The sequence below is a fragment of the Labeo rohita genome, chromosome 22, assembly GCF_022985175.1.
Source record: "Labeo rohita strain BAU-BD-2019 chromosome 22, IGBB_LRoh.1.0, whole genome shotgun sequence".
Lineage (NCBI taxonomy): Eukaryota > Metazoa > Chordata > Actinopteri > Cypriniformes > Cyprinidae > Labeo > Labeo rohita.
The window spans coordinates 28,456,128-28,480,353 of NC_066890.1; the positions used below are offsets into that span (position 1 = coordinate 28,456,128).

At 36.0% G+C, this 24,226-nt stretch overlaps 1 protein-coding gene across 2 annotated transcripts; it reads left to right on the forward strand.

Moving 5' to 3' along the window:
- Window positions 1–678: 678 nt before the first annotated feature.
- On the forward strand, window positions 679–23,991 carry tmem59l (transmembrane protein 59-like). Of its 2 annotated transcripts, XM_051094941.1 has the most exons (9): window positions 679–986; window positions 3,402–3,507; window positions 5,846–5,940; window positions 6,032–6,184; window positions 18,292–18,400; window positions 18,618–18,732; window positions 21,707–21,824; window positions 22,188–22,242; window positions 22,348–22,455. In XM_051094941.1, the coding sequence occupies exons 1-8, from the start codon at window positions 822–824 to the stop codon at window positions 22,215–22,217; spliced, it is 891 nt and encodes a 296-aa protein (XP_050950898.1). In that variant the 5' UTR covers window positions 679–821; the 3' UTR covers window positions 22,218–22,242; window positions 22,348–22,455. The 2 variants fall into 2 exon arrangements, with proteins under 2 accessions (XP_050950898.1, XP_050950897.1); XM_051094940.1 differs by lacking the exon at window positions 22,188–22,242 and having other exon boundaries at window positions 680–986; window positions 22,348–23,991.
- The last annotated feature ends 235 nt before the right edge of the window (window positions 23,992–24,226 follow it).

The following is a 24,226-nucleotide window of genomic DNA, read 5'->3' on the forward strand; positions in this document are numbered from 1 at the left end:
GTGTATATATATAATATATATACATATATATATATATCACATAAGGATAATAATATTTACTAATTTACTAATTTCATATTGCTACAACTATCTATCTATCTAGCTATCTAATATATATAAAAATACTGTTTTAAGCAGTCGAATTTCTACATTATTGTTATATTGTTATAGTAATGTTATTTTATATTATTTTATATATATATATATATATATAATATTATGTATATTTACAATAGAAAGAATAATAGAAACAACAAAAATAATATAGAAATATATTTAAAACAAAGAAATAGTCATTAATAATAATAAGTTTAATTCCTACCTTATTGTTTTATTGTTATTGTAATAGTACTTAATATTATTTTATATAAGATTGGACATGGCCTACAGTAGCTGTATATACATTATATGTCCTATAAATAATATTACAAATCTAAATTAATATCAATATTAATAATAACCATACTGTTTTTAATATTTTAATTATTGTTTTTTACTAATATGTCAGTTTAATTGCTGGCAGAATAAGATCATTACAGTCATCCTCATTAAAACTTTATTTAATGTGGCTGTTATTTAAGTACCAGAAATATTTACCCCCTGTATTGTTTCTATCCACTCTTTTATACCCGATCTACTGCAATGCAATGCACTGGCCGGAGACGCGCAGCGCGTGCGTGATGATGTGAGGAGTGACGACACGGCGCATCAAAGGCACGAGGCTGCTGCTGGAGCCCGAACCGAAGCAGCAACGGCAGGGACAGGTCGAGACGCACCGAACCCCGCAGACGCGCCAGTGCACCGAATCCTGCGATAAAAAGATGCTCCAGTTCGGCGGCAGGGTGCGCGGCGTTCCCGCGCTGGTCTCTCTGATTCTGGTGGCGTTGGCGGCGGCATCATCTGATCTGTTTGACAACCAACTGGGCGATATCAATTACTGCAAAAAGCAATGCCAGATGTCCATCAAAAACAAAAGCCCCGCCAAAGTAAGTGCCACGTACCAGATGCTTCTGCAGTATATATTGTAACGGCCTGTGGAGAAAAAAAATATGCATTTAATAGGATTTTTGCCTTTACTAGTGGTTCATCAGAGCCGCAGCCATTTGCAGATGTGAATAAATAAAGTCGTTTTGCAATTGGAAATCGTGCGAGATGAAATCAAACGTTCATTTTGACACAAAACTGTTCTGCGCAAAGACACTGCGCAAAGATGGGAGCATTACTTGGCAGCACCTCGAGCCAATTCTTAATCGATTCATGGATTTCTGTGTCCCAGTTCCTGGCACCGCATGGAAACGTTACTTTGTATCCGCCAAGAAACAGGCCGAGAATGATGCTTTATGACGCATGAATTTTACGGTCAATATGAAGAGCTGTCTAGCCGCGTCTGTCATTCGGATGTGTTTAAACACCAACGAACGTTCTACGTTCTAAATGCGCAAAACTGAGCGCGGCAATAGAAGCACATGAGCGCATCTCTATTGTTTGATGGTGGCCCATAAACGCTTGTAAAGATGCTTTATGATGATATTTGCTCGATGTCCGAGGGCGACGTCGTTCAGTTACGGTCGTTTAGCTTGTATGTAATGTAAGGGAATTGTTTTTAAAAATAGATTTAGAAACTGACATCCTTATTTTCCTTAGCGTGCATCGCTTTGCACTTGAGGTGATTCGTCTCAGTCTGTAGGGATGAGAATTGATTTGAACGATTCTAGCTTTAACTGCCCTTAAAATGAGTTAATTTGATATCAGCAGAACAGATATAACAAGTAAGACATAAGTATAATTTACGTATTGCAAAAGGTGTGTTTAAATAACTTCACACATACCTTATAGACACTTTAAAATGTAACTTTTAGTCATTCGTTTATTTTTCCCGTAAGAGCGGGCGTCGCTATTTGTACGTTTTATGTGCGAGGCTTGGTCTCATCTGCTTCCATCTGTTTTTAGCTGTACAAAATAGCTTGATATTGCAAACTGGTTATCTTACCTTATATTTTATCTTAATTATGAATACAGTGGTTTGTAGTGCAAAGAGTTTTACCGTTTACCGCACTTTGTTTTTCTTCTCACTATTTCTCTACAGCGGAAGTCTTGCACATTCACAGAAAATGACTTCCTTCCACATTAAACAATAAGGTGGATACAACACCACTGATTACACCAAAGCTCATAATGAAAAGAATTATAATTCATTTCAAGTGGAACATAACGAAAGTAACAAATTTGTACTCCAACCACTCGAAATAATTCATGATTCAAGTATTTTTGATTCGCTAAAGATAACTGGCTTTTGAAAATAATTAGTTTGAAAATCAGACTACATGGGTCACACTGTATATCTATATTTTGCTAAAAAAATGGTTCATAGGAGTCATTTGTCCATGAGTTGAAAAATAGACCTGAAGAAACTTCCCGTTCGTATTTGTTTATGAACGAATCATTTATTTGTCTTTCTGTCTATCTATGAAAATCTAATCTTATCTTGCCGTTTTTACAGTTGATAGAATGATTCAAGGACTCACTCATGACACAAAAAGACTCAGTTGTTGCCAAAGATTCACTAAATGAATCTGTGAACGAATCATCTTTAAAGAACCAATTCAAAATATGAAGTGCCTTATGACATTGAGCCAGATTTACTAACAGCTTTTGTCAGCGCAAACCTTCTTTTGGCGTTAAAATAGTACTGTTAGTATTTACTAACATTTGCACTTGTCAAAATACTGGTGTTTGCACTGCTTTTGATTGCGCTGGTCATTATGGAAATGATCTGTCTCTGTCTGTGTTCTTTAATGTGCGCATTGTTAGTAAATCAGAATTTCCACTCCCATCAGTGATTTTTATGGTGCTCTAATGCTAATTTACCTTGTTTAGTAAATCTGGCCCAAGATGTTGCGGAAATCTGAGCTTTTCCCTTGTAAATAGGGTGCTTATCGTAGATGATTTGAATGATTTCAGTTAATGGTTAACCTCAACAAATGTAATGTAAATGTGAAATAAGCACATTTTGTTCCACTCCCTGTGAACTCTGAAGGTGATACTGAAGGTCATTTGCAGGGTCAGGTGACTTCTGTTATTCGGAAGGTCATGAATCAACCTCCCACCACAATTCGCTCTTCCATCTTCAAACCTCAACTAGTGCTGTGCTGTCTCCACCCATAATCAATCCTCGATGCTGATGTGCGGTTCAGAAAACTGTGTACATGTTACATCTTGCATAATGATTTTCAGCAACTCATGTTGGATATTGCTTAAAACATCCTTTGAGAACACTTCCATGTGACCACAACCTCTCTGTTGGTAAAAAGATATGAACATCAATTCTAGCGATTCTAGGAGTTACATATATGACTGCAAAAAGATGAATTCTGAATGAAGCCTTTACCTTGTTTCTACAGGACTCCATCATGAATGCCTGTCACCGCGGCTGTCGGCTGTACTCCATCTGCCAGTTTGTGAATGGAAATACGGGCATCAATACCAGCAAAGAAGAGTGCCAGGGAGGTATGACATATTTTGATCAGTTTTGGGAAGTAGCTAACTAACTAGAAGTAGCTACGCTACTAACTTAACTACATCAAACATGCTCACCTAAATAGTGTGGAGTTGGAAAATCATTCTAATGAATTGGTTTGTTCATGTAAATAAACAGATTTTAAAAACGATTCACTGATTTGAATTCCTGGACAATGTTTTGAATTTAATGTAAATTTACCTGTGCAAGTTCGGTATTATCAGTCTAATTGAGATTCATTCATTCAAAACCTTTTACTTTTTTGTAAAACAGGACTTAAAGATATAGTTCATCCAAAAATAAAAATTACCCTATGATTTACTCACTCTCAAGCCATCCTAGGTCTATATGACTTTCTTCTTTCAGACGAATTCAATCGGAGTTTTATTGAAAAATGTCCTGGCTCCTTTAAGCGTTATAATGGCAGTGAATGGGTGTTGAGATTATGAAGCCCAAAAAAGTGCATCCATCCATCATAAAAGTACTCCACATGACTCCAGGGCGTTAATAAAGGTCTTCTGAAGTGAATTGTTGCATTTATGTAAGAAAAATATCCATATTTAAAACTTTATAAACTGTAATCTCTAGCTTCTGCTAACTGTTGTATGCGCATTTACAAGAAAATGGGGTTCCAGTGGTTGACGTAGGATGTAAGTGTAGTGTAAGCTTCACTAAGAATATGCTAGTCTCACGAGATCCAAGTTTTGTTTACAACTTTTGTTTGTACTTCTAATTCATTACCGGCGTGTTGTTTTGCTCTTTTCTCGGAGCTTCCGTGTTTGTCACTTCTACACCTACATTCTATATCATTCGGTGGAACGCCACTCTCTCGTGAACGCGCGTATGACAGTTAGCGGAAGCTAGAGATCACGATTTAGACAGTTTAAATATGGATACATTTTCTTACAAAAACGACTTAAGAAGGCCTTTATTTACCATCCGGAGCCACGTGGACTACTTTGATGTTGGGTAGACACACTTTATTGGACTTCAAAATTTCAACACCCATTTACTGCCATTATAAAGCTTGTAAGAGCCAGGACATTTTTTTATATAACTCTGATTGTATTAATCTGAAAGTAGAAAGTCAAATACACCTGGGAAGTCTTGAGGGTGTGTAAACCATGGGGTAATTTTCATTTTTGGGTTCTCTTTAAGTTGTGTTTTTCTGACTGAAATCTCTTGAAATAATATCATAATTATGATTTCAGCACTTGTAGATATAAACCTCCAAGAGGACTTGAACGGAGTTCAATGGCATAGTCACATTTGCGAAAGTTTGTGGACAAAAAAAGGACAATTGTGTATTATCAACACTGTAGTAATGTATAAAAAACAGCCAACCAAGCTGCTTTTTGTTGGTCAGTGTAGTGAACTGGTGTGACCACCTTAAACCTGTTGTGAAATCTTTGTCGAAGTTTGCGGTCACATGGAATCATGTGGAAATGCCTGGAAGTCTTCAGTAAAAATTCACCAAACAACAGTAAATGTGACCACACCTTTGTGACCAATCTTTCACCCTCATGCGAAATTCCCAATCATAGATTATTTTCCTGAAAATTGGCAGAATAATCAAAGTTTTTCCGTCCGAAATCTCTTAAAGGGATAGTTCACCTTGTTGTTCCAAACCCGTAGGACCTTCATTTCTCTTTGGACAACAAATTAAGATTTTTTTTTTTTATTAAATCCGAAAGCTTTCTGACCCTGCTTAGACAACAACACAACTGACACATTCAAGGCCCAGAAAGGTAGTAAGGACATTGTCAAAATACTCCATGTGACATTAACTGTAATGTTATGAAGCTAAGTGAACACTTTTTGGGTGCAAAGAAAACAGAAAGCTCTTGGATTTCAACAAAAATATCTTAATTTGTGTTCTGAAGATAAACAAAATGACACAAGGATGAGTAATTAATGACAGAATTTTCACTTTTGTGTGAACTTTCCCTTTAAGAACCACTAATATAGTGCTAGTACAAATTCACAGCAAGAAAAACTGTATCGTTTTGCCTGTCAAAAACGCAATTGACGACGCTAATGTTTTGGAATGAAGTGCACATAGCCCAAGGACATATCCTATGGAGTGTGCAGACAAGCTGATAGTGCTCATTTTTATCTAGAGATGGTATTGTGTGCTAGTGGCAAACAGAGCTGTCTGTGGGAAGCTGCTAGGCATGAGGGAAGCTGTTTTATTGAAAATCAATCCTGCGCTTTCTGGTGCGGGAGGCTGCTGCTCAGATGTTTGTTGATATTGATGACTGCTTGACCGTGGGGAGGGTTGAATGGAGACGGAGCCGCCTGACAGGTATCGTTTATGTGTGTGTGCAGCATGCCAGGAGGCCTACAGTAAACTGCTGGAGCAGGAGGCGTGCAGCACGGGGTGTGCCAGCCAACCCGCTGAGCCGGAGATCAAACGGAGAAAGGTACGACTCTCGCTTGTTTCCTTTTGGGGTTGCAGTGATGTTTTGACATCTCTATCAAACTCCATCAAACTGCTCTCGGCTTGATCTGCAGCTCAAGGCCCTGACCAACCGGCCCAAGCCCATCTCTGTTATGGATGCCGTGTCTAGCTGGTGCAATGACATCGTCAGCTCCGCCCAGAGCTTCATTTCTTCCACCTGGACCTTCTACCTGCAGGCTGATGATGGGAAGGTTGTTGTGTTTCAGGTTAGTCAGCTGTCTGAGTAAACCTCAGTTGTGGTTCTTAACTAGTTTTGCTTTAAGCAGTAACAAAGTTGACCCTTCGCAAAGACTGCACCCGCTACATCGCTACATCTGACAAGCCATGCGCTCTCATTCCACACATCATGTTCTCACACACTGAAGAATACATTGTGGAGCAAAGAGAAAACTGACAATATCCCAACAGACAAGACAGAGCAGGTTACTTTTGCTATGAAACAAAGTCTCAGCCTTCAAATTTGTTTGTGGCTCTTTAATGTGAACCAATCATCTCTTCTTGATTACTAGTTATAGCACAAAATAAACATGAAGGAACATCAGAAGGTATCATGTTTCAACCGTGGAAAGATGCCACTACACACCATTTCAAGTTCAAGTCTATCAACGTTAATCTCCTGTCCTGTCTGGGTTGTTTGTCAAACAAAATGGCAAATTCAGCGTTGTGACTGGTCAGATTGCCTGTCAATCAAACTTCAGACAAAGGGTCAATTGTTTAACAAAACGAAACAATTTTGCTACCTAGTGTGCCATTAACTGTGCAAAATGGCTTTATTGATGTTATTTTAGTATTATATAATTAAGTATTTATTCATATTTAGCTTTCATTTTTTATGTTTTCAGTTTTCAGTTTAGTTTTAGTAATTTTATGTAATTGCTTTTATTGTTGTTTGGGTTTTATTTTATTATTATTTCAGCTTTTAAGTACTTTTATTTTGTCAGTTAATCAGTGCAAAATGTTTAATTTTCATTAAGTTGTTTTATAAATTAGGTTTATAAGTTTAAGTTTTATGTTTGTTTTTTTGTCTAATATTTGTATTTTTTTTTTTATTTAAAATTTATGTTTGAGTATTAGTTTTAATTCATAATAAAAAGTTTATACACTATAGCTATAACTGTAAACTATATTAGATATAGTAAATAAAATTACAGTTATGATTATAAATAGATGTAAATACATTATAAATAGTAAATAAAAAAAGATTATATTAGGTATTGCTTAAAATAATCTTTATACTTATTGAGTTTATAAGAAATTATGAGAAACAAATTCAAAATTATGAGAAATAATGTCCCAATTGTAATATGTAATGTTGCAAACTTAGCTTTTTTTTCATTAAAGATTTTTTTACTTTATTCAACTGTTTTATTAACATGATTAGAAAACAAATATATTTTAATAATACATAGTTAATGAAACTTACAGTATTTAATTTTTAATGTTTACACAGTATAAAAACATTTACACTACCAGTCAAAAGTTTTTGAACAGTCAGATTTTTATTGCTTTTTAAAGACTTTTCTGCTCACCAAGCCTGCATTTATTTGAGCCAAAGTAAAGCAAAAACAGCACAATTTTGAAATATTTTTAATGTTTATAATAACTGTTTTCTATCTGAATATATTTAGAAGTGTAATTTATTCCTGTGATTTCAATGCTAAGTTTTAGCATCATTACCTCAGTCACATGATCCTTTAGAAATAATTCTAACGTTCTAACTAATTCTAACTAATTTAATAAAAAAAAAATTAGAATGTTAGCATATTAGAATGATTTCTGAAGGATCATGTGACAGTGAAGACTGACGTAATGATGCTGAAAATTCAGCTTTGATTACAGGAATAAATTACATTTTAAAATATATTTAAATAGAAAGCAGTTAGTAAAAATATTTCACAATATTAGTGATTTCGCTGTATTTTGGTTGGCTTGGTGAGCAGAAGAGAATTTTTTAAAAAACATTACAAATCTTACCGTTCAAAACCTTTTGATTGGTAGTGTAAATTAATTTATTTTTACACATTAAATATTCTATATTTAATTAGTTAACGTCACATGGACTATTTTTTAATGCTTTCTAAATGTCCCTTGAGTTTCATGTCTCTTTGGTTTCTTGGAAAAATAAAGTTAAACAAGCTACTCTGATGTGTGCAACCAAATATATGGGAAGCATTTTCTCCTCAATTTCAAATGTTTGGAGTTTTAATTTTTGCGTTTAGCATTGTTTTCCCCTATCAGATGAGACCTGTGACCCATTTTTGAGTCTCAACCCACCAGTTGAGAATCGCTGTTGTAGACGATTCCACTAGTGACTCTCATATGCTCTTGGTTTCAAGATCTGGTATGTTTTACGAAGGTTGCGGTCACATCGCTGCACTATTGGGATCATATGAGCGCAGGGGGCTGGTTCTTCAAAGAACAACCAGTGATGTTAAATCAGAAACCTTATTCTCCCTGGAGGTCATCCAACAGTATCTCTAGCCTAACATGTTTTTGTGAGATTCCTGCTGTTTCTAAACCAACTAAAATCATTAGACAACCACAAAAGTGTCTTGTGAATAAAGATATAGTTGTTAAAATACTGACTTAAACAAACAGAAAATGCATAATTACAAACTCATCCATGATTTCTCAGTTTAGTCGCAGCCATGATGAATGTGCATTTTACAGTTGTGACAGGAGAAGAGGCGAGAGAAAACCTCCACAGCCGTCCTGCGGCAGGCCTAGCCTGTATTTAGCGGTCAGTTGGAAAACGGCCAGCCCGAGTGAAGGACTGACACGAGCCAGAGATTGCACATACGGTGAAAAACCCAAGGTTTAGCGGTAGCATCGCGCTACCTATGAGCTAAATCGAGCATGTGGAATTAGAACTTTGTCGAGACTCAATTTCTGGGGGAAGTGGAGCACTAATGATGGGCTTTTTGCCTCGGGCGTCTAAACAGAGAAAGGAAAACAGATTGTTTTTCAACAGACCTGCTGTGGTGTGCATTTGGCCCAGATGATGCAGTTTTCACAGTTACGCGAACCACCGCACAACTGTAATATAAATAGCACAGCATAAGAAACTGAATCTGGAGTTTTAGGCTTGATGCAGTGTGAGCCGGATTTTGAAAGCTCCTCCATAAATGTGATTTATGTTATAATCCGTTTGATTTTTGCGAGGAACTAATGAAATGTATCTTCGAAGGAAAGTCTGGAGGGAATTCTCGCACTTCAGAAAGACCTTCCCCAAGTGCTTCCCTCACCACTGCGCAAATTTCCCTGAAGTTGCATGTTGAAAAAAATCCAATAACTACCAAACAGTATCGGTAGGAACCAAATGTAAAATTCTTTATGAACCAGCTTGTTAGACTCTTTGAATGATGTTTGAAGTTCTCCACTTGAAGTTCTCCTGACGCTCAAGTTCTCTGTGAACTTTTCAATTAACAGTAGAATACGTTTCATTTGAACATATGTGGTAGTATGTAGACATCCAAATGAAACCATAAAGCAGGTATTTTAGACATCTTTTATAGCAAATTATTCAAGAACAGCCAAAATGTTTGTGAATAAAAGTAGCACTATACTATACTATACTTTTTTTTTTTTTTTTTTAGGCTTAAATGTTAAATCTGGTTGTTGGCTTTTGCAGGTGGACAGTTTATTAAAGGATTAGTTCACTTCCAGAATACTTACCACCATGTCATCCAAAATGTTCTTGTCTGTCTGTCTTCAGTTGAAAAGAAATTAAGGTTTTAAGGAAAACATTCCAGGATTTTTCTCCATATACACTCTTAAAAATAAAGGTGCTTCACGATTCCATAGAAGAACCTTTTTTTTGTGTAAATGGTTCCATGAAGAACCTTTAACATCTGAAGAACCTTTCTGTTTCACAAAAGGTTCTTTATAGCAAAAGAAGGTTCTTCAGATTCTAAAACATTAAGAATGGTTCTTTAAAGATCCTTTGACTGAATGGTTCTTTGTGGCACCAATAATGGTTCTTCTATGGCAAACCCTGCACATTTTGTATGTCTCCCTCATCTAACATACCGGACTCAACTCATCAGCTCGTTAGTAGAAACTGCACAACGTGAATTGAGTGTGTCTGATCAGGGAGATGGAACAAAATGTGCAGGGCAGGGGTGCTTCCAGGACCGGTTTGAAAACCACTGTTCTGTGGCATCGCTGTGAAGAACCTTTTAAAGCACCTTTATTTTTAAGAGCGTAGTGCACTTCAATCGTGGCCAAAAGGTTGAAGGTCCAAACTGCAGTTTCAATGCAGCTTCAAAGGTCTCGACACGATCCCAGCCGAGGATTAAGTGTCTTATCTAGCAAAATGATTGGTCATTTTGTAAAAAAAGTGTACATTTTTTATACTTTTTAACCACACATTCTTGTTTTGCACTAGCTTGACTTCACGCATTATGTAATCACGTTGGAAAGGTCATGCGAGGTTGGTTCCATCTCAACTTCAAAATCATCCAACATTGTTGTTTTACCTTTTTTGTAAAGGGCGTTTGACTTTCTTTGCACGTTTGCTTTGCAAACACTGGGTCGGTACTTTTGCCTACATCACACGTGACCTTTCCAACGTAATATGTGAAGTCAAGCTAGTGCAAGACGAGCATTTGTGATTAAAAAGTTTGTATTTTTCGTAGAAAATGGCAGATGGTTTCGCTAGATAAGATCCTTATTCCTCAGCTGGGATCATGTAGAGCCCTTTGAAGCTGTACTGAAAATGTGAAATGTTAAGTTGTACTAAGTAACAGCTTAGATATTTGTGTTTGCTAAACTTAACAGATGGGTAAGTAACCCAGCTGCCTTAAAATTTTAAGTTGATTCAACTCAAATGTCTAAGCTGTCACTTAGTATAATTTAACATTTCAAGTTGAATAAACTTTTTTTTTTGAGTTAAAAACTCAACTGAACTTAAAATTTGAAGGCAGCCAGGTTACAAATTATTTTAATGTGACTCAACAAATTGTTTTTTACAGTGTGGCAGACGAGCCAGCAGCTGAATTTTTTTTATATATATATATATATTCTATATTTCATATATTTATGTAACATAATTTATGTAACATTCTACATAAATATACATTTAGAATTAACAATGACTACTGTACAAAGAGTTAAAAAAAAAAAAAAAAAAAATGTTACCTAATGCAGAGAATAGGCTTGCTGCGATAGTCGGTGTTCTGCAACACCATTGTTTTTATTTTTTTTATTTTTTTATAGTAATAAAATATCATTTAGTTCAGTTGAAGAACAGACACTGCAAGTAAAACTGCACAAGGTTGCTCAATGCACAGTGCCGAACGACAGTCGCATAGATCAGATTTTATTTATCAGCGAGCAGAGTGACGAGCTGCCTGACGAGAAGAATGAGGTCAGGCGAGACAGACAAGATGATGGTGGAAGTTTGGCATTGTTTTTATTTTGAAAAGCCTGTTGACGTTTGCCATTTACATGTTGGTTTCTTATTTATTTCGTTCTACAGTGTTAGCTGATTTTTACTTTGTGTAATTTCTTTATTCGTTTTGCTAATAAACTTTCTACCTTTCTTATATTTATTTGGTTCCACAGTGTTTACCGATTTTTCAGTTTTGTATACTAGGCTATTTAAAATTTATGTAGGCCTAGCCTAAGTTATTTGTTATTTTATATTAGGCATATAGCATGGTGTAAGCTATTTTTATTTGTTTTGTTAATAAAAGTCCCATGATTAGTTTATAGGCTAAGTGAGTTTAACATTGTATTTTGTTTGTATTTTGTACAATTGACGCCGAATTGCTGCTAATTTAAAAGTGAAAGTAAAATGTGCACTGCGCATTTACAAGCTATTTAAAAGCGAAGGAAAGCGAATGAAAAAAAATGAATTTAAGATATGTGCCCTTGAAGTTCAAAACCAGTTTCCTACTTTCCTCATAACTGAGAAACTTGTTTCTAATGTAGCCAAACAAAAGTGCAAAAGCGGGAAAATAACGAAAGCCAAAAAAACCCAAAATGTAGTTATTCTATCCACTAAAATAATACGATAATATAAACAAAATGAAAAAATATGAATTCTTTTTCAGGGTTAGCTCTCGTCTGGGGGGCACTGCTCCTCCAAGCCCCCCCTAAACTCTGCCTATGATTGAATTTCTCCACTATAGGGAGAAAAATCCTAGAATGTTTTCTTCAAAACCCTAATTTCTTTTCGACTGAGGAAAGACATGAACATCTTGAATGAGATGGGGGTGAGTTAAGTGGTTACGGACAAGTTAAGCTTAATCGGCACCTTTTGTTGCAAAAAGTTGATTACCAAAAAATTATTTAGACCTGTCCCTTGTTTTCTTAAAAAAAAAAAAAAAAAGCAGGTTGCATTGAGGAGCTCACAGTGGAAATTATTATGAATTACACTAATTCTTCTGTGTATTATTTGAGCTGTAAAACTCTTTCAGTCATATATACAGTAGTTTTAGAGTTTACATTGTAAAATTAGATATAACTTTACACAGAAATGGTTAGAAAGTGATTTTTCCACTCTAAAATCATATTAACACACATATTGTTTACATCTTGTGGTTGTACTATTGAAACAGTGCGTTTTAACGTTTACAGATCGGCCCCGTTCACTTTCATAAGCACCTCACTGTAACCCAGATATTTGCCTTTTTAATTAAAATATAAAAAAGTAAAAATATCCCAATCCCCCAGATCTACGCTGTGATCTGCAGCCTAGTTTCACATCAGTACCAGGCGGACATTTGACATTGGTTACACTGCAGTCTGGACTTAATGTTTGTCCGTTCTGTCCAGAGTTTTGATGAGTCCCTCAGAGGTAATCAACAGGAATCAGACTATTTCCTCCGAGCTGAAGGGGTAAACATGAGTCGGTCGCTGAATAGCCACTGATTGGTGCGATGGATTTTTGTTTGGAAGGAGGTCGGCCATCTTGTTTAAATTCTGGACTAGTTCAATGTGGACGGCCGGTACATGCGAAAAGACGAGTTTGGAGAAAGCGAGCAAATTCCTAATAAGGGAAATGGGATTGTTTACTATGAAGTCAACAATCTCGGCCTCGTCTTCTTGGCAGTCTTGTAAGCTGCATTGATCACCTTTGGCGAGTTCTGCGGTAATGCGTGACAGATGCACATCAGACTGCTTTCACTAATGGCAAGATTCCATTGGTCTGTGGCCAGTCAACATTAACTTCCTCAGATGTTCATTTTTCCCCCTTTGATTCTCATCCCTTGCGGACATCTGGATTCAATATTTTTGACAGCATCCCTTTCAATTAACGCAACTATGAGGCTCAAGCTTTTCGCAGAGCTTAATTGCCCATACTATGTTGCATTTTATGACTTCATGTTTCTTCGTGTTTGTTTATGTAAAGAATTAGTTCATCCAGAATTTTTAATTCTATACTCATCCTTAAGTTGTTAAAAACCATATGATGTTCATTACTCAGTGGAACACAAACAAAGATATTTTGAAAGTAAATGCCATTCAGAAAGGATGCAAAACAGCATAAAAGTAGTCCATATGACTCTTTGGCTATATTTTTCGCAAGTCTTGCAATAGCTTTGTGGTGAACCAACCCGAAATTTCGTCAATTGGTTGATTCTGTTGACAAAACTGAGGGTGCGTTTCCAAAAATCAACAAAATCAACAAAATCAACATCAACATCGACATTTGCCAACTCTCAAACTGTGATTTGAAATGTAGTACAACATGTAGATGATGCTCTTGAGCAAAATACGTAAGCTATAGGCCAAAGTATACTTCAGTTTTTCATGTGATGTAAATTTCGTCACCAGAATAGTATGCACAAACTTCGTACACACAGGATGCCCATGCGCGACTTGGTTTTGCACTAATCAGTTGTTCCACAAGGTGGCAACACTGTAGAAAGTAGAAAGCGAAACTAAAAAGACAGAAAAGAGACACCCGAAATTGTCAAGTGCTTGTGTGAGTGTTATGAGAGATCCAACTCTATCACATGACCAATTGATATCTATTTTTACGAGGTGGCTAATTCGTACAGATTTGTACAACCTCACTCGTACAATTTTGTGTGATTTGGGTACATTTAGAGGCAGGGTTAGGAGTGGTCCTGTGTACGAAACCCTGCAAATTTGCCACCTTGTAAAATATGATTTTCACAAATCGTACAAATTCGAATGACCTCATTTGTACGATTTGTGTGAGGGGTGGGTTAAGGAGCGGGATTAGAGGTGGTTCTTCGTACATATTACTGAGAATTTGCCACCTCGTAAAATAAATTTTTCACAAATCGTACAAATTCGTACTACCTAGTACAATTTTGTGTGAATTGTGTGAGCGGTAGATTTAGGGGTGGGGTTAGGGGTGGTCCTTTGTATGTATTCCTTGCAAATTTGCCAACTCGTAAAATAGGATTTTCAGAAATCGTACAACCTCATTCATATGATTTTTGAGATTTGCGGGGTTAGGGGTGTTCCTTAGTATGAATTTCTGTGAATTTGTTACCTCGTAAAATCTGATTTTCACAAATCGTACGAATACGTATGACCTCACTTGTATGATTTTGAATGATTAGTGTGAGGGGTAGGTTTAGGGGCAGGGTTGGGGTGGTCCTTCGTACGTATTCCTTGTGAATTTGCCAACTCATAAAATAGGATTTTCAGAAATTGTGCAAATTCGTACAACCTCGCTCGTGATTTTTGAGATTTGTGTGAGGGGTAGGTTTAGGAACAGGGTTAGGGGTTGTCCTTAGTATGAATTTCTGTGAATTGGTTACCTCATAAAATCTGATTTTCACAAATCGTACGAATACGTATGACCTCACTTGTATGATTTTGAATGATTAGTGTGAGGGGTAGGTTTAGGGGCAGGGTTAGGGGTGGTCCTTTGTACGTATTCCTTGCGAATTTGCCAACTCATAAAATAGGATTTTCAGAAATCGTACAAATTCGTACAACCTCACTTATATTATTTTTGAGATTTGCGGGGTTAGGGGTGGTCCGTAGTACGAACTTCTGTGAATTTGTTACCTCGTAAAATCTGATTTTCACAAATCGTATGAATTCGTATGACCTCACTAGTATGATTTTGAACGATTTGTGTAAGGGGTAGGTTTAAGAGCAGGTTTATGGGTGGTCCTTCTTTGGTGGCCAGTTTGCCACCTTGTAAAATATGATTTTCACTCATATGAATTCGTATGACTTTACTTGTAACAATTTTTTTTTTTTTATATGATTTATGTGAGGGTTAGGTTTGTGAGCTGGATTAGGGGTGGTCCTTTGTACAAAATTCTGTGAATTTGCCACGTCGCAAAATACATAGTTTTTCACAAATCGTATGAAGTGAGGTTGCATGATTTCATGCAAATTAACCACCTGAAATATACAGCAACAGCAACTTTAGGTTAAAAGAGTACAAAGACATTTTTATCGGATATGTCTTCTGGAGAAAAATAGAGCTGATGCCTTACTAAGATGAAGGTTTCTAAAGCGCATGTGTCGACCGCCTGCATTTATGCACGCTATCAAATGAAGTACTTTGAAAGGCTGCGTGTTCGGCTGTACACATACATAGGCGTACGCGTAAAAATACTGAAGTATACTTTGGGCTTAAAATGTAGCCCAGTGTATGTGAAACGCACCCTTGAATGATTTGTTCATTAATCCGACTTTAGTTCTCAAGATCAATATAGTGCACATGTCATATGGAGAACTTTTATGATACTTGTACCCTTTTTGAAGCTTGAAAGCTTCACTCCCTGTAATTGCTGTAATTCACTGTAATTGCATAAAAAAGTGCCCAGAAAACAGACTTCAGATTTTCTCCCCGCAGAAGAAAGTCATATGGGTTTAGAACATGATGAGGGTGAGTAAATGATGACAGGATTTTCATTTTGTCTGAACTATTCCTTTAATCTTTCGAAATTAAGATTGGACACACCAGTCAGTTATACATATGTAAAAAGTACAATCCCAATGTACTCCTTATGTGTCCAGTTACAGACTATTAGACTGTAGGAATAACATGACACTCCAAACAGTTCCTTGCGTTCTCGTCTGCCACGGCTTGACATGAAAAACCATGTGTGTTGCCTCTCTGTGGCCATTTTGGAGGTTCATATGAGCCTCCCCAGAGAGGTTATCTCAGAGGTCTGCTCTGCTGAGCCCGGTTTAGAAGAATTTAGTGGAAGAGAGCAAAAATCTCTGTTTAATAAGATCTCAAGGGGGAACTAAAGAAACATAGTCTGAAAAAACATGTACTAATTTACACACACAGGGCGAGATGGTCTGGCAAAACGGGACACATCTAGTCGTAGACTAATGAGACAGATTTTAAATCACATCCTTTGGATCCTGCTTAAAAGTGGCCACTTAAAAGCTCTTATTCAAGTCAAGTAGTCCCCTCGCTCTTGTCAAAGTTGGCGTCTAGTGTTCGGTTTGACCAGCGTGACTGAGCACCGCCAGGCAGCCATGTAACTGAGAGTGGAAAGAGGGACTCGGTTGACATGGTGCTCCTGCATGATTTCTCAAGCTGGAAGAAGCTTTTAAGGAATCTCGATTGGGTCAAGCACACCAAAATGTCGACTCATCCTTTTTACACCGTGTCCTTACTATGTACAACTTTACAACAGTTGAGTGGGCAGTAGAATGTCTGTGAGAGCACAAAAGCTGGTGTAGTGGCAAAATCACAGCCAGTCAGAATATGTTCAGTGTTTATTAAACAGGCAATATATGCCGAGCATGATTTGGACGAATCAGATTTCACTGTGGGCGTGGCTGCCAAGTGCAAATATATATATTCATGTGTAATACTTGTCAAGGTTTTTTAGAACATAGCTGTAGGTAGGGATGCACTGATGGCACTTTTTTCAGATCGAATCCGACACCAATACCTGTATTTTTATAGCATTTTTTGGGTAGAGACACCAAAAAAGGGTACAAAAACCTTTATTTCTCGCAACTGTGACTTTTATAACTCGCAATTGCAATTGTGAGTTTATATCACGCAATTCTAACTATAACTCACAATTGCGAGTTTATATCACACAATTATGACTTTGTAACTCACAATTGTGAGTTTATATTGTGCAGTTTTGGCTAACTCGGAATTGCGAGTTTTTATCATGCAATTCTGACTTTGTAACTTGCGATTGAATTTATATCATGTAATTCTGGCTTTATATTTTGCAACTGTGAATATTTATTATGCAATTCTGACTATAATTCAAAAATGCGAGTTTAAATCACGCAATTCTGACATTGTAACTCACAATTGCGAGTTTATATCATACAACTCTGACTTTATAATGTGCAACTGTGAGTTAATATCACGCAATTTTGAAAATAACTCACAACTGCGAGTTTAAATCATGCAATTCTGACTTTATAATGTGCAACTGTTAAAATCACGCAATTTTGAAAATGACTCGCAACTGCGAGTTTAAATCATGCAATTCTGACTTTATAACTGGCAATTGCGAGTTTAGATCACGCAATTCTAACTATAACTCGCAACTGCGAGTTTAAATCATGCAATTCTGACTTTATAGCTTGCAATTGCGAGTTTATATTGTGCAATTTTAAAAAATAATGCAATTTTGAAAATAACTCGCAACTGCAAGTTTAAATCATGCAATTCTGACTTTATAACATGCAATTGCGAGTTTATATTGTGCAATTTAAAAAAAAAAAAAATGCAATTTTAAAAATAACTCACAACTGAGTTTAAATCATGCAATTCCGACCATAACTCGCAATTGCAAGTTTATATCACACAACTCTGACTATAAGTTGCAATTGCGAGTTTATATTGCACAATTCTGACTTTGTCGCTTGCGGTTGTGAGTTTATATCACGCAATTCTGACTTTATAACTCACAAATGTGAGTTTATCACGCAATTCTGAGAAAAAGTCAGCATTGCGACAGAAAAGGTCGTCATGATTTCTTTTTGTTTATTCAGTGGTGGAAACAGGCTTCCATATGTATTATACTTTTATCAATGATTACTTTTGGTAATCTATTTCTGTTCATTCTAGCTGTACATGATACAGGCACAAGCAGGAACTGCATTAGCACTACTTTTTGCTCGTATTTTTCAAAAGTGCCCTCTACGTCATCATATTTAACTGTGCTATTCATCATCTGTATGTTTGTAAGAATCAGAGCATTTTTATGTCACTCTGCACATTGTATTTCTGCTTTGCCGTTCTGTGCACGATTGCGTTGAAATCCTCACCACAACAAAATGGTCACAAACCCAGCCGTTTCATTCAGAAGCCTTTCTGCTGAGTAAATCCCATAATGCCGTTTCCTGCCCTTGACATTGTGTTTGTTGATTCTCCCAGAGCCAGCCAGAGATTGAGTACTCCTTGCCTGAGTTACAAGCCCCGCGCTCCAACGTGGTCGACAAACCCTGGCCCCAAGTCAACTCCCACACACAGCGGCCACATACTGGTAAGAGTGACCGCTTTCACCCCAGATGGCTGCTGACAGCTTTTCGGGGGGGGTTTTTTCCCTCTGAAGCTCATTTAACTGGAGCCAAGGATCAGAGCTGGAGCTTTGACTTTCATTTGTGACACATCCGGTGCTGCGCCGCTGTAGTTTGTCCGAAGCTGGAGGGTCATAAAATCAATGTCCACTTGCTGAAAGTGCTGCCTCTGCATCCTTCCAGGTGGGCGGTCACATGGGGAGAGGAATGCGGCAAAACCTGGGGCGAAAGGAAAGCATGTCAGCCAACATGCCGAGGACCCAGCTGCTGAGCACGACTTCCTGGGCTGCATGTCAAGGTGAAAGGGACTTTTTTTTTCAGTCAGGACATCTTTCAATGTTCAAACAGCTTGATGGTCCATTGATCATGTACATAAAAACAAGTTGTATTTTGGTAACACTGTGGTTATGTCAGAGTAAAACGTTTTTAAATTAATTTTTTTTAATTTTAAAAAGTAAACATTTTAATTCTTAACTTTTGTAAATTTTATTAAAAAAATAAAATAAACAGTACATATAATTGTTTTTATATATGTGACCCTGGACGACAAAACCAAGTCGCTGGGGTATATTTGTAGCAATAGCCAAAAATACATTGTATGGGTCAAAATTATTGATTTTTCTTTTTTGCCAAACATCATTAGGAAATTAAGTAAAGATCATGTTTCATGAAGATATGTAAATATATCAAAACATAATATTTGATTATTAATATGCATTAGTAAGAGCTTCATTTGGACAACTTTAAAGGTGATTTTCTCAATATTTAGATTTTTTTTGCACCCTCAGATTCCATATACTGAAATAGTCATATATCTGCCAAATATTGTCCTGTCCTAACAAACCATACATCAATGGAAAGCTTGTTTATTCAGCTTTCAGATGATGTATAAAGCTTAATTTTGAAAAATTGACCCTTATAACTGGTTTTGTGGTCCAGGGTCACATATGTCATAAGGGTCAGTTTTTTGAAATTGAGATTTATACATCATCTGAAAGCTGATTGGCCGAGATACAACTATTAGAAAATCTGGAAACTGAGGGTACAAAAAAATCAAAATATTGAGAAAATCGCATTTAAAGTTGAATGAAGGTTCTTAGCAATGCATATTACTAATCAAACAAAATGTTTTGATATATTTACAGCAGTAAATTTACAAAATATATTCTTGGGACATGATCTTCACTTGATTTTTGACATAAAAGAAAAATATAATTTTGACCCATACTATGTATTTTTGGCTATTGCTACAAATATACCCTAATATTACCACTTATGACAGGTTTTGTGGTCCAGGGTCTCTCTCTCTCACACACACACACACACACACACACACACACACACACACACACACATATATATATATATATATATATATATATATATATATATTAATTTGTTATATGTATAATAAATTCATAGAAATTGTATGAATACATTATTTATACATTACATAACATTATTCACACACACACAAAACTAATATTTAATATATATACAATTTAGTGTGTTAATGTTAGTATTTTATACATACAATTTTATTAAATTCTGTGTATTAACAAAAATAACAATGTTGTGTGTGTGTATATATAGATATACTGTTAACATTTTATGTATATATTTTCATATAGTTTATATAATTAAATATTTATATATTATACTTACATATACAGTAGTCAGCATGTGAAGTGGATCAAAAATTAGTTGTCCTGAGACAAGAATGGGTATTGTTGTAGTTTTAGGACAACTTTGATGAAAGGTTTTGATCCACTTCAAATGTTGACTGCTGTATAATGTATTTGTAAATATATGTAAATATACAAATTTATATTTAAATATATACATTGTTTTTTTGTTTTGTTTTTTTCATTGTTGCTACATATGATGTTTAAGTTCAATAATTTTACTTAATTGGCAATGAAAAGCTTATTAGTCAGTTAGGGGTGAGTGGGGCACAACCTAATGCGGGGTTAGTTGTAACGCATGGTTTAAATATTTCCACACACGCTAGCATAACCAAATTTACGGCATTTACTAGTTGTCATAGTCACAAAAAAAGTGTGCCAAAATTCAAAAGCCTTTTGAAGATATTGCTGAATATTTATTTTACCATAGTAAAAGTTTTTCATCTCAGTTTTTAGTATTCATTTAAAATGAGACAAATCTGCTATTATTTTAATCTCCAATCTGTTATTTATCAGTTCAGATAGTTTATTAATGCTTGGCAAACCAGCAGCAGACACGAACCAGTTTTATATTCCAGTCACGCTGATGGGGAATGTTGTAACACTGCGTTACAATCTAATTTTCACTATTTACTTTGATGGATTTTAAAAAGAAACCACAAGAAAGAGGTGAATATAGACTGACAACTGATGTTTAATGTTGAGAAATTATTATTTCAAGAAATGTGAAGCATTTTGGCTCGTTTATGTGTCTCGTGTTCTATGAGAGCTGTGTTTGGAGGGAGGAGAGTGTTTTTCTGAATGTTTCATGTATTTGCGCACATTGTTTTGAACTATATTTTATAGCTGTGATTTGCGATCATAGCCGTCCCACGCATGGTTGCAATGTGTTCATTGTGAACCTCAAAAATTAGTTTTAATTCTTAAAAAAGCCATTATTTTATTTGAAAAATGTAATCATTTTAATTTATTGACAACATATTTTAGTTTGTCGTGCATATTTTTTTAAATTCGATCAGACAACATTTTAAGCGGTCTGATCTGATCACTTTTCACTTCCTTTCTTTTGAGGTAAATAACAAAAAATGTACACACTGTAATTATGAAACAAAGCGACATTTGTACTAGACAAGTGTGAAAAAAACATGGATAAATTATACTCTGAACCCCATGTGGATTTACACAAACTGAGAGATTCAAAGGTTGTTCCCCGCACTCCCCTATGCCTAAAATGTATTGCATAATTAACATAAAAAGAACATTAGTAATTATTTAACAATGTTTTGTGTGTGTGTATATATATAGAGAGAGAGAATTTTTACATTTCATTTATAATTTAATTTAATTTTATGTAATTAATGTAATTTTATGTAATTAAATATTTATATATTATACATGCATATATATATAATTTGTAAATACATATGAATTTATAAATGTTTGTGTATGTATGCATGTATGTATGTATACACACACAGTCACACAATTATCTATCACAAAAATTGAAAATATCGACATTTTAGTATATAAACACAATTTCTTAATGTACACATCAATATGTAACTTCTTACCATATCTTTCCTGTAGGCGCTCAGGACTGCCGCGTTGGATTTTAGCAGCATGTCTCTTCCTGTCCATCATGGTGATGCTGTGGCTTAGCTGTGCCAGTCTGGTCACGGCACCCGAGCAACACATCAAGACTCAGGTACCCATTCATTCATCAAACAAACACTACCAAAAAATACAAGCCAGACAAGGAGAGAACATTTCTTTAAGTGGATGAGTTGGAGCAGAGAAGCAGCCAACAGTTATCCAACTTATATCCACCTTATTTTGTTTTTCCTTCACTTTATATTTTGCCATTCGTACATTTTATGGGTCTGGCTTCCGGTTTCATTGCATCCAGCTATTTTTAGCTGTACAAAACAGCTTGTTTTGCTGCTTGATATTGCAAATTGGTGTGTCTTACAATATTATGTGTTATCTTAATTACAAACACACTGGTTTGCAGTGCAGACAGTTTTAGTGTTTACTGCACGTTGTTATTCTTTTCATTATTTCCTTATAGCGGCTAATGAACCGGAAGTCTCATTCATAGGCTTACTTCTGCGTTGAAGAATAAGGTGGATATGAACGTCTTCAAAAGCGTGGCTAGTTAAAAATATAGTTTGAATACATAATTTGGACAGCAACAAGTTAAATGTTGATAATCAGTGTTGTATCTACAGCTTAGCATCAACGGAGATAAAGAGTACATGGATGATGCCCAAAAGGTCAACCCCTACCACCTGACGCCAGTGATCGCGATGACAATCGGCCAATCGGAAGAGAGCAAGGAGGCGGGGCCGCTTCCGGTCAAGGTCGACCTGAGCAAAACATCTCTCTAAAAGCACCGAAGAGGTCAATACTTTTGGCGACTAGGGTTCAACTCATCTCCAGAGCTATTTCTCGCAATTTAAGGGGAAGTTACGTTGTTTTTCTAAATAAAAAAAACAAAAAACATGCATGACGACATTTATTATATCGGTTACGACGTACGTCCTGTCTGAATACTAGTCTCCTCACTGAATTCGCAAAACCTCATGGAATTGTAGTTTAGGTGCTTGTTCACATAACGTACTAACGCATTTTTGACTATAATGTATACACTAGTAACAACTTCGCAACAAGTTTCTTATCGCCGTTGTGATACGTTCTTATCGAATTCTTAAACAGAAACACACTGTATAAACACAGGGGCTCAGATGGAAGATTGCGCCACAACCTCACAAGAAGAGCAGAAGGCGTTTACGAACGTTTAGTTTAACGATGAATACTTTCAAAGCACCCCTCCTCTTTATTAATTAGCGACAGATTTGAACTGGAAGATAAGCTTTGAAGGTAATACGTCGCACTCTGGATTCTCGCTTTGATGTGAAATGAGCAACGGAAAAATCAAATGCAGCCAATTAGCGAAAGATCTGCTTTCGTAACGACGTTTACAAAACATGAATGCGTCCTTTGAACTGATATGTAATCAAACTGACAAGGACTCTTAATTACTTTACAGATTGTGAATGCCGGTAGTTTGAAGAGTTAAATTAGGATTTCGTTCAATTGTATAGTTAAGTTAAAAACAGTCTTTATAACAGGCACTGAGGGCGATTTTCATATGCGTAATTATGCATCCATAACAAGCCTGACTAAACTACTCACATTCATGTCAAGGAAGCATGATGTATTTATTTATTTATTTATGTATTTATTCGAAGCTTAAAGCATATGCCTGTAGTCTTTCATCTCTCATTTAGCTCATTTAGATTTTACAACGCATTGTAAATTTATTCCCAACGTAGAGAGGAAAAACGCTTGCTGTTCAGACCGAATGCGAATTGTTGTATTATTCCAACGCCTTTCCCCTTATATTCTCCATCTCTGCCCGAGAAAGCGATGGGGTGGAGTTGGGGCGGGTTTTGAACGCCTAGCACCAGGCTTTGACGAATATCTTTTGTATCTAGACTGTAGAGTTGACAGGCTTTCATGGCACTATTTGTCTTGTGCTGCTATTTTTCCCCCATTTAAGCCCAGCCACAGTGCATGCTAGTACGCTACAAGACGTTGAATATATCGTCCCATCTATTTTGGAAACAAACTGCTGTACGCTCGTGATCTTTGTGTTTTTGCTTAATGTTCAGTAGGCATTGTAATTATGACCATAGATTACTAAGAAGTCAAGAGGTGGGATACCTTAATAAGCCATTTAATATCTACTGGTTCATCATTACTGTATGAAATACGAGTCGGTAATACATTTTGTTTTTTCTCTTTTGAACAATTTCCCATAAGATGCTCCATAATATCAGACAAATAAAGTGTTTTCATGTTGTAATTAAGATGGTGTGGCTCCAGTTCCTATTCAAGTAAATTGTTACAATATTAAAACAATTCAAACCAAAACATGTATATGACTCTATACATCAATAACTATTATGTTTATTGTGGAAATACAGTGTTAAATTGACTTTCCTCATCCACTGCAATCACATACTGTCATTCAAATCATTTGCACACTTTTACAGTGTAGTTTCACTTTAATTGTAATAACTCAGCAACCACACGGGGGCGGTA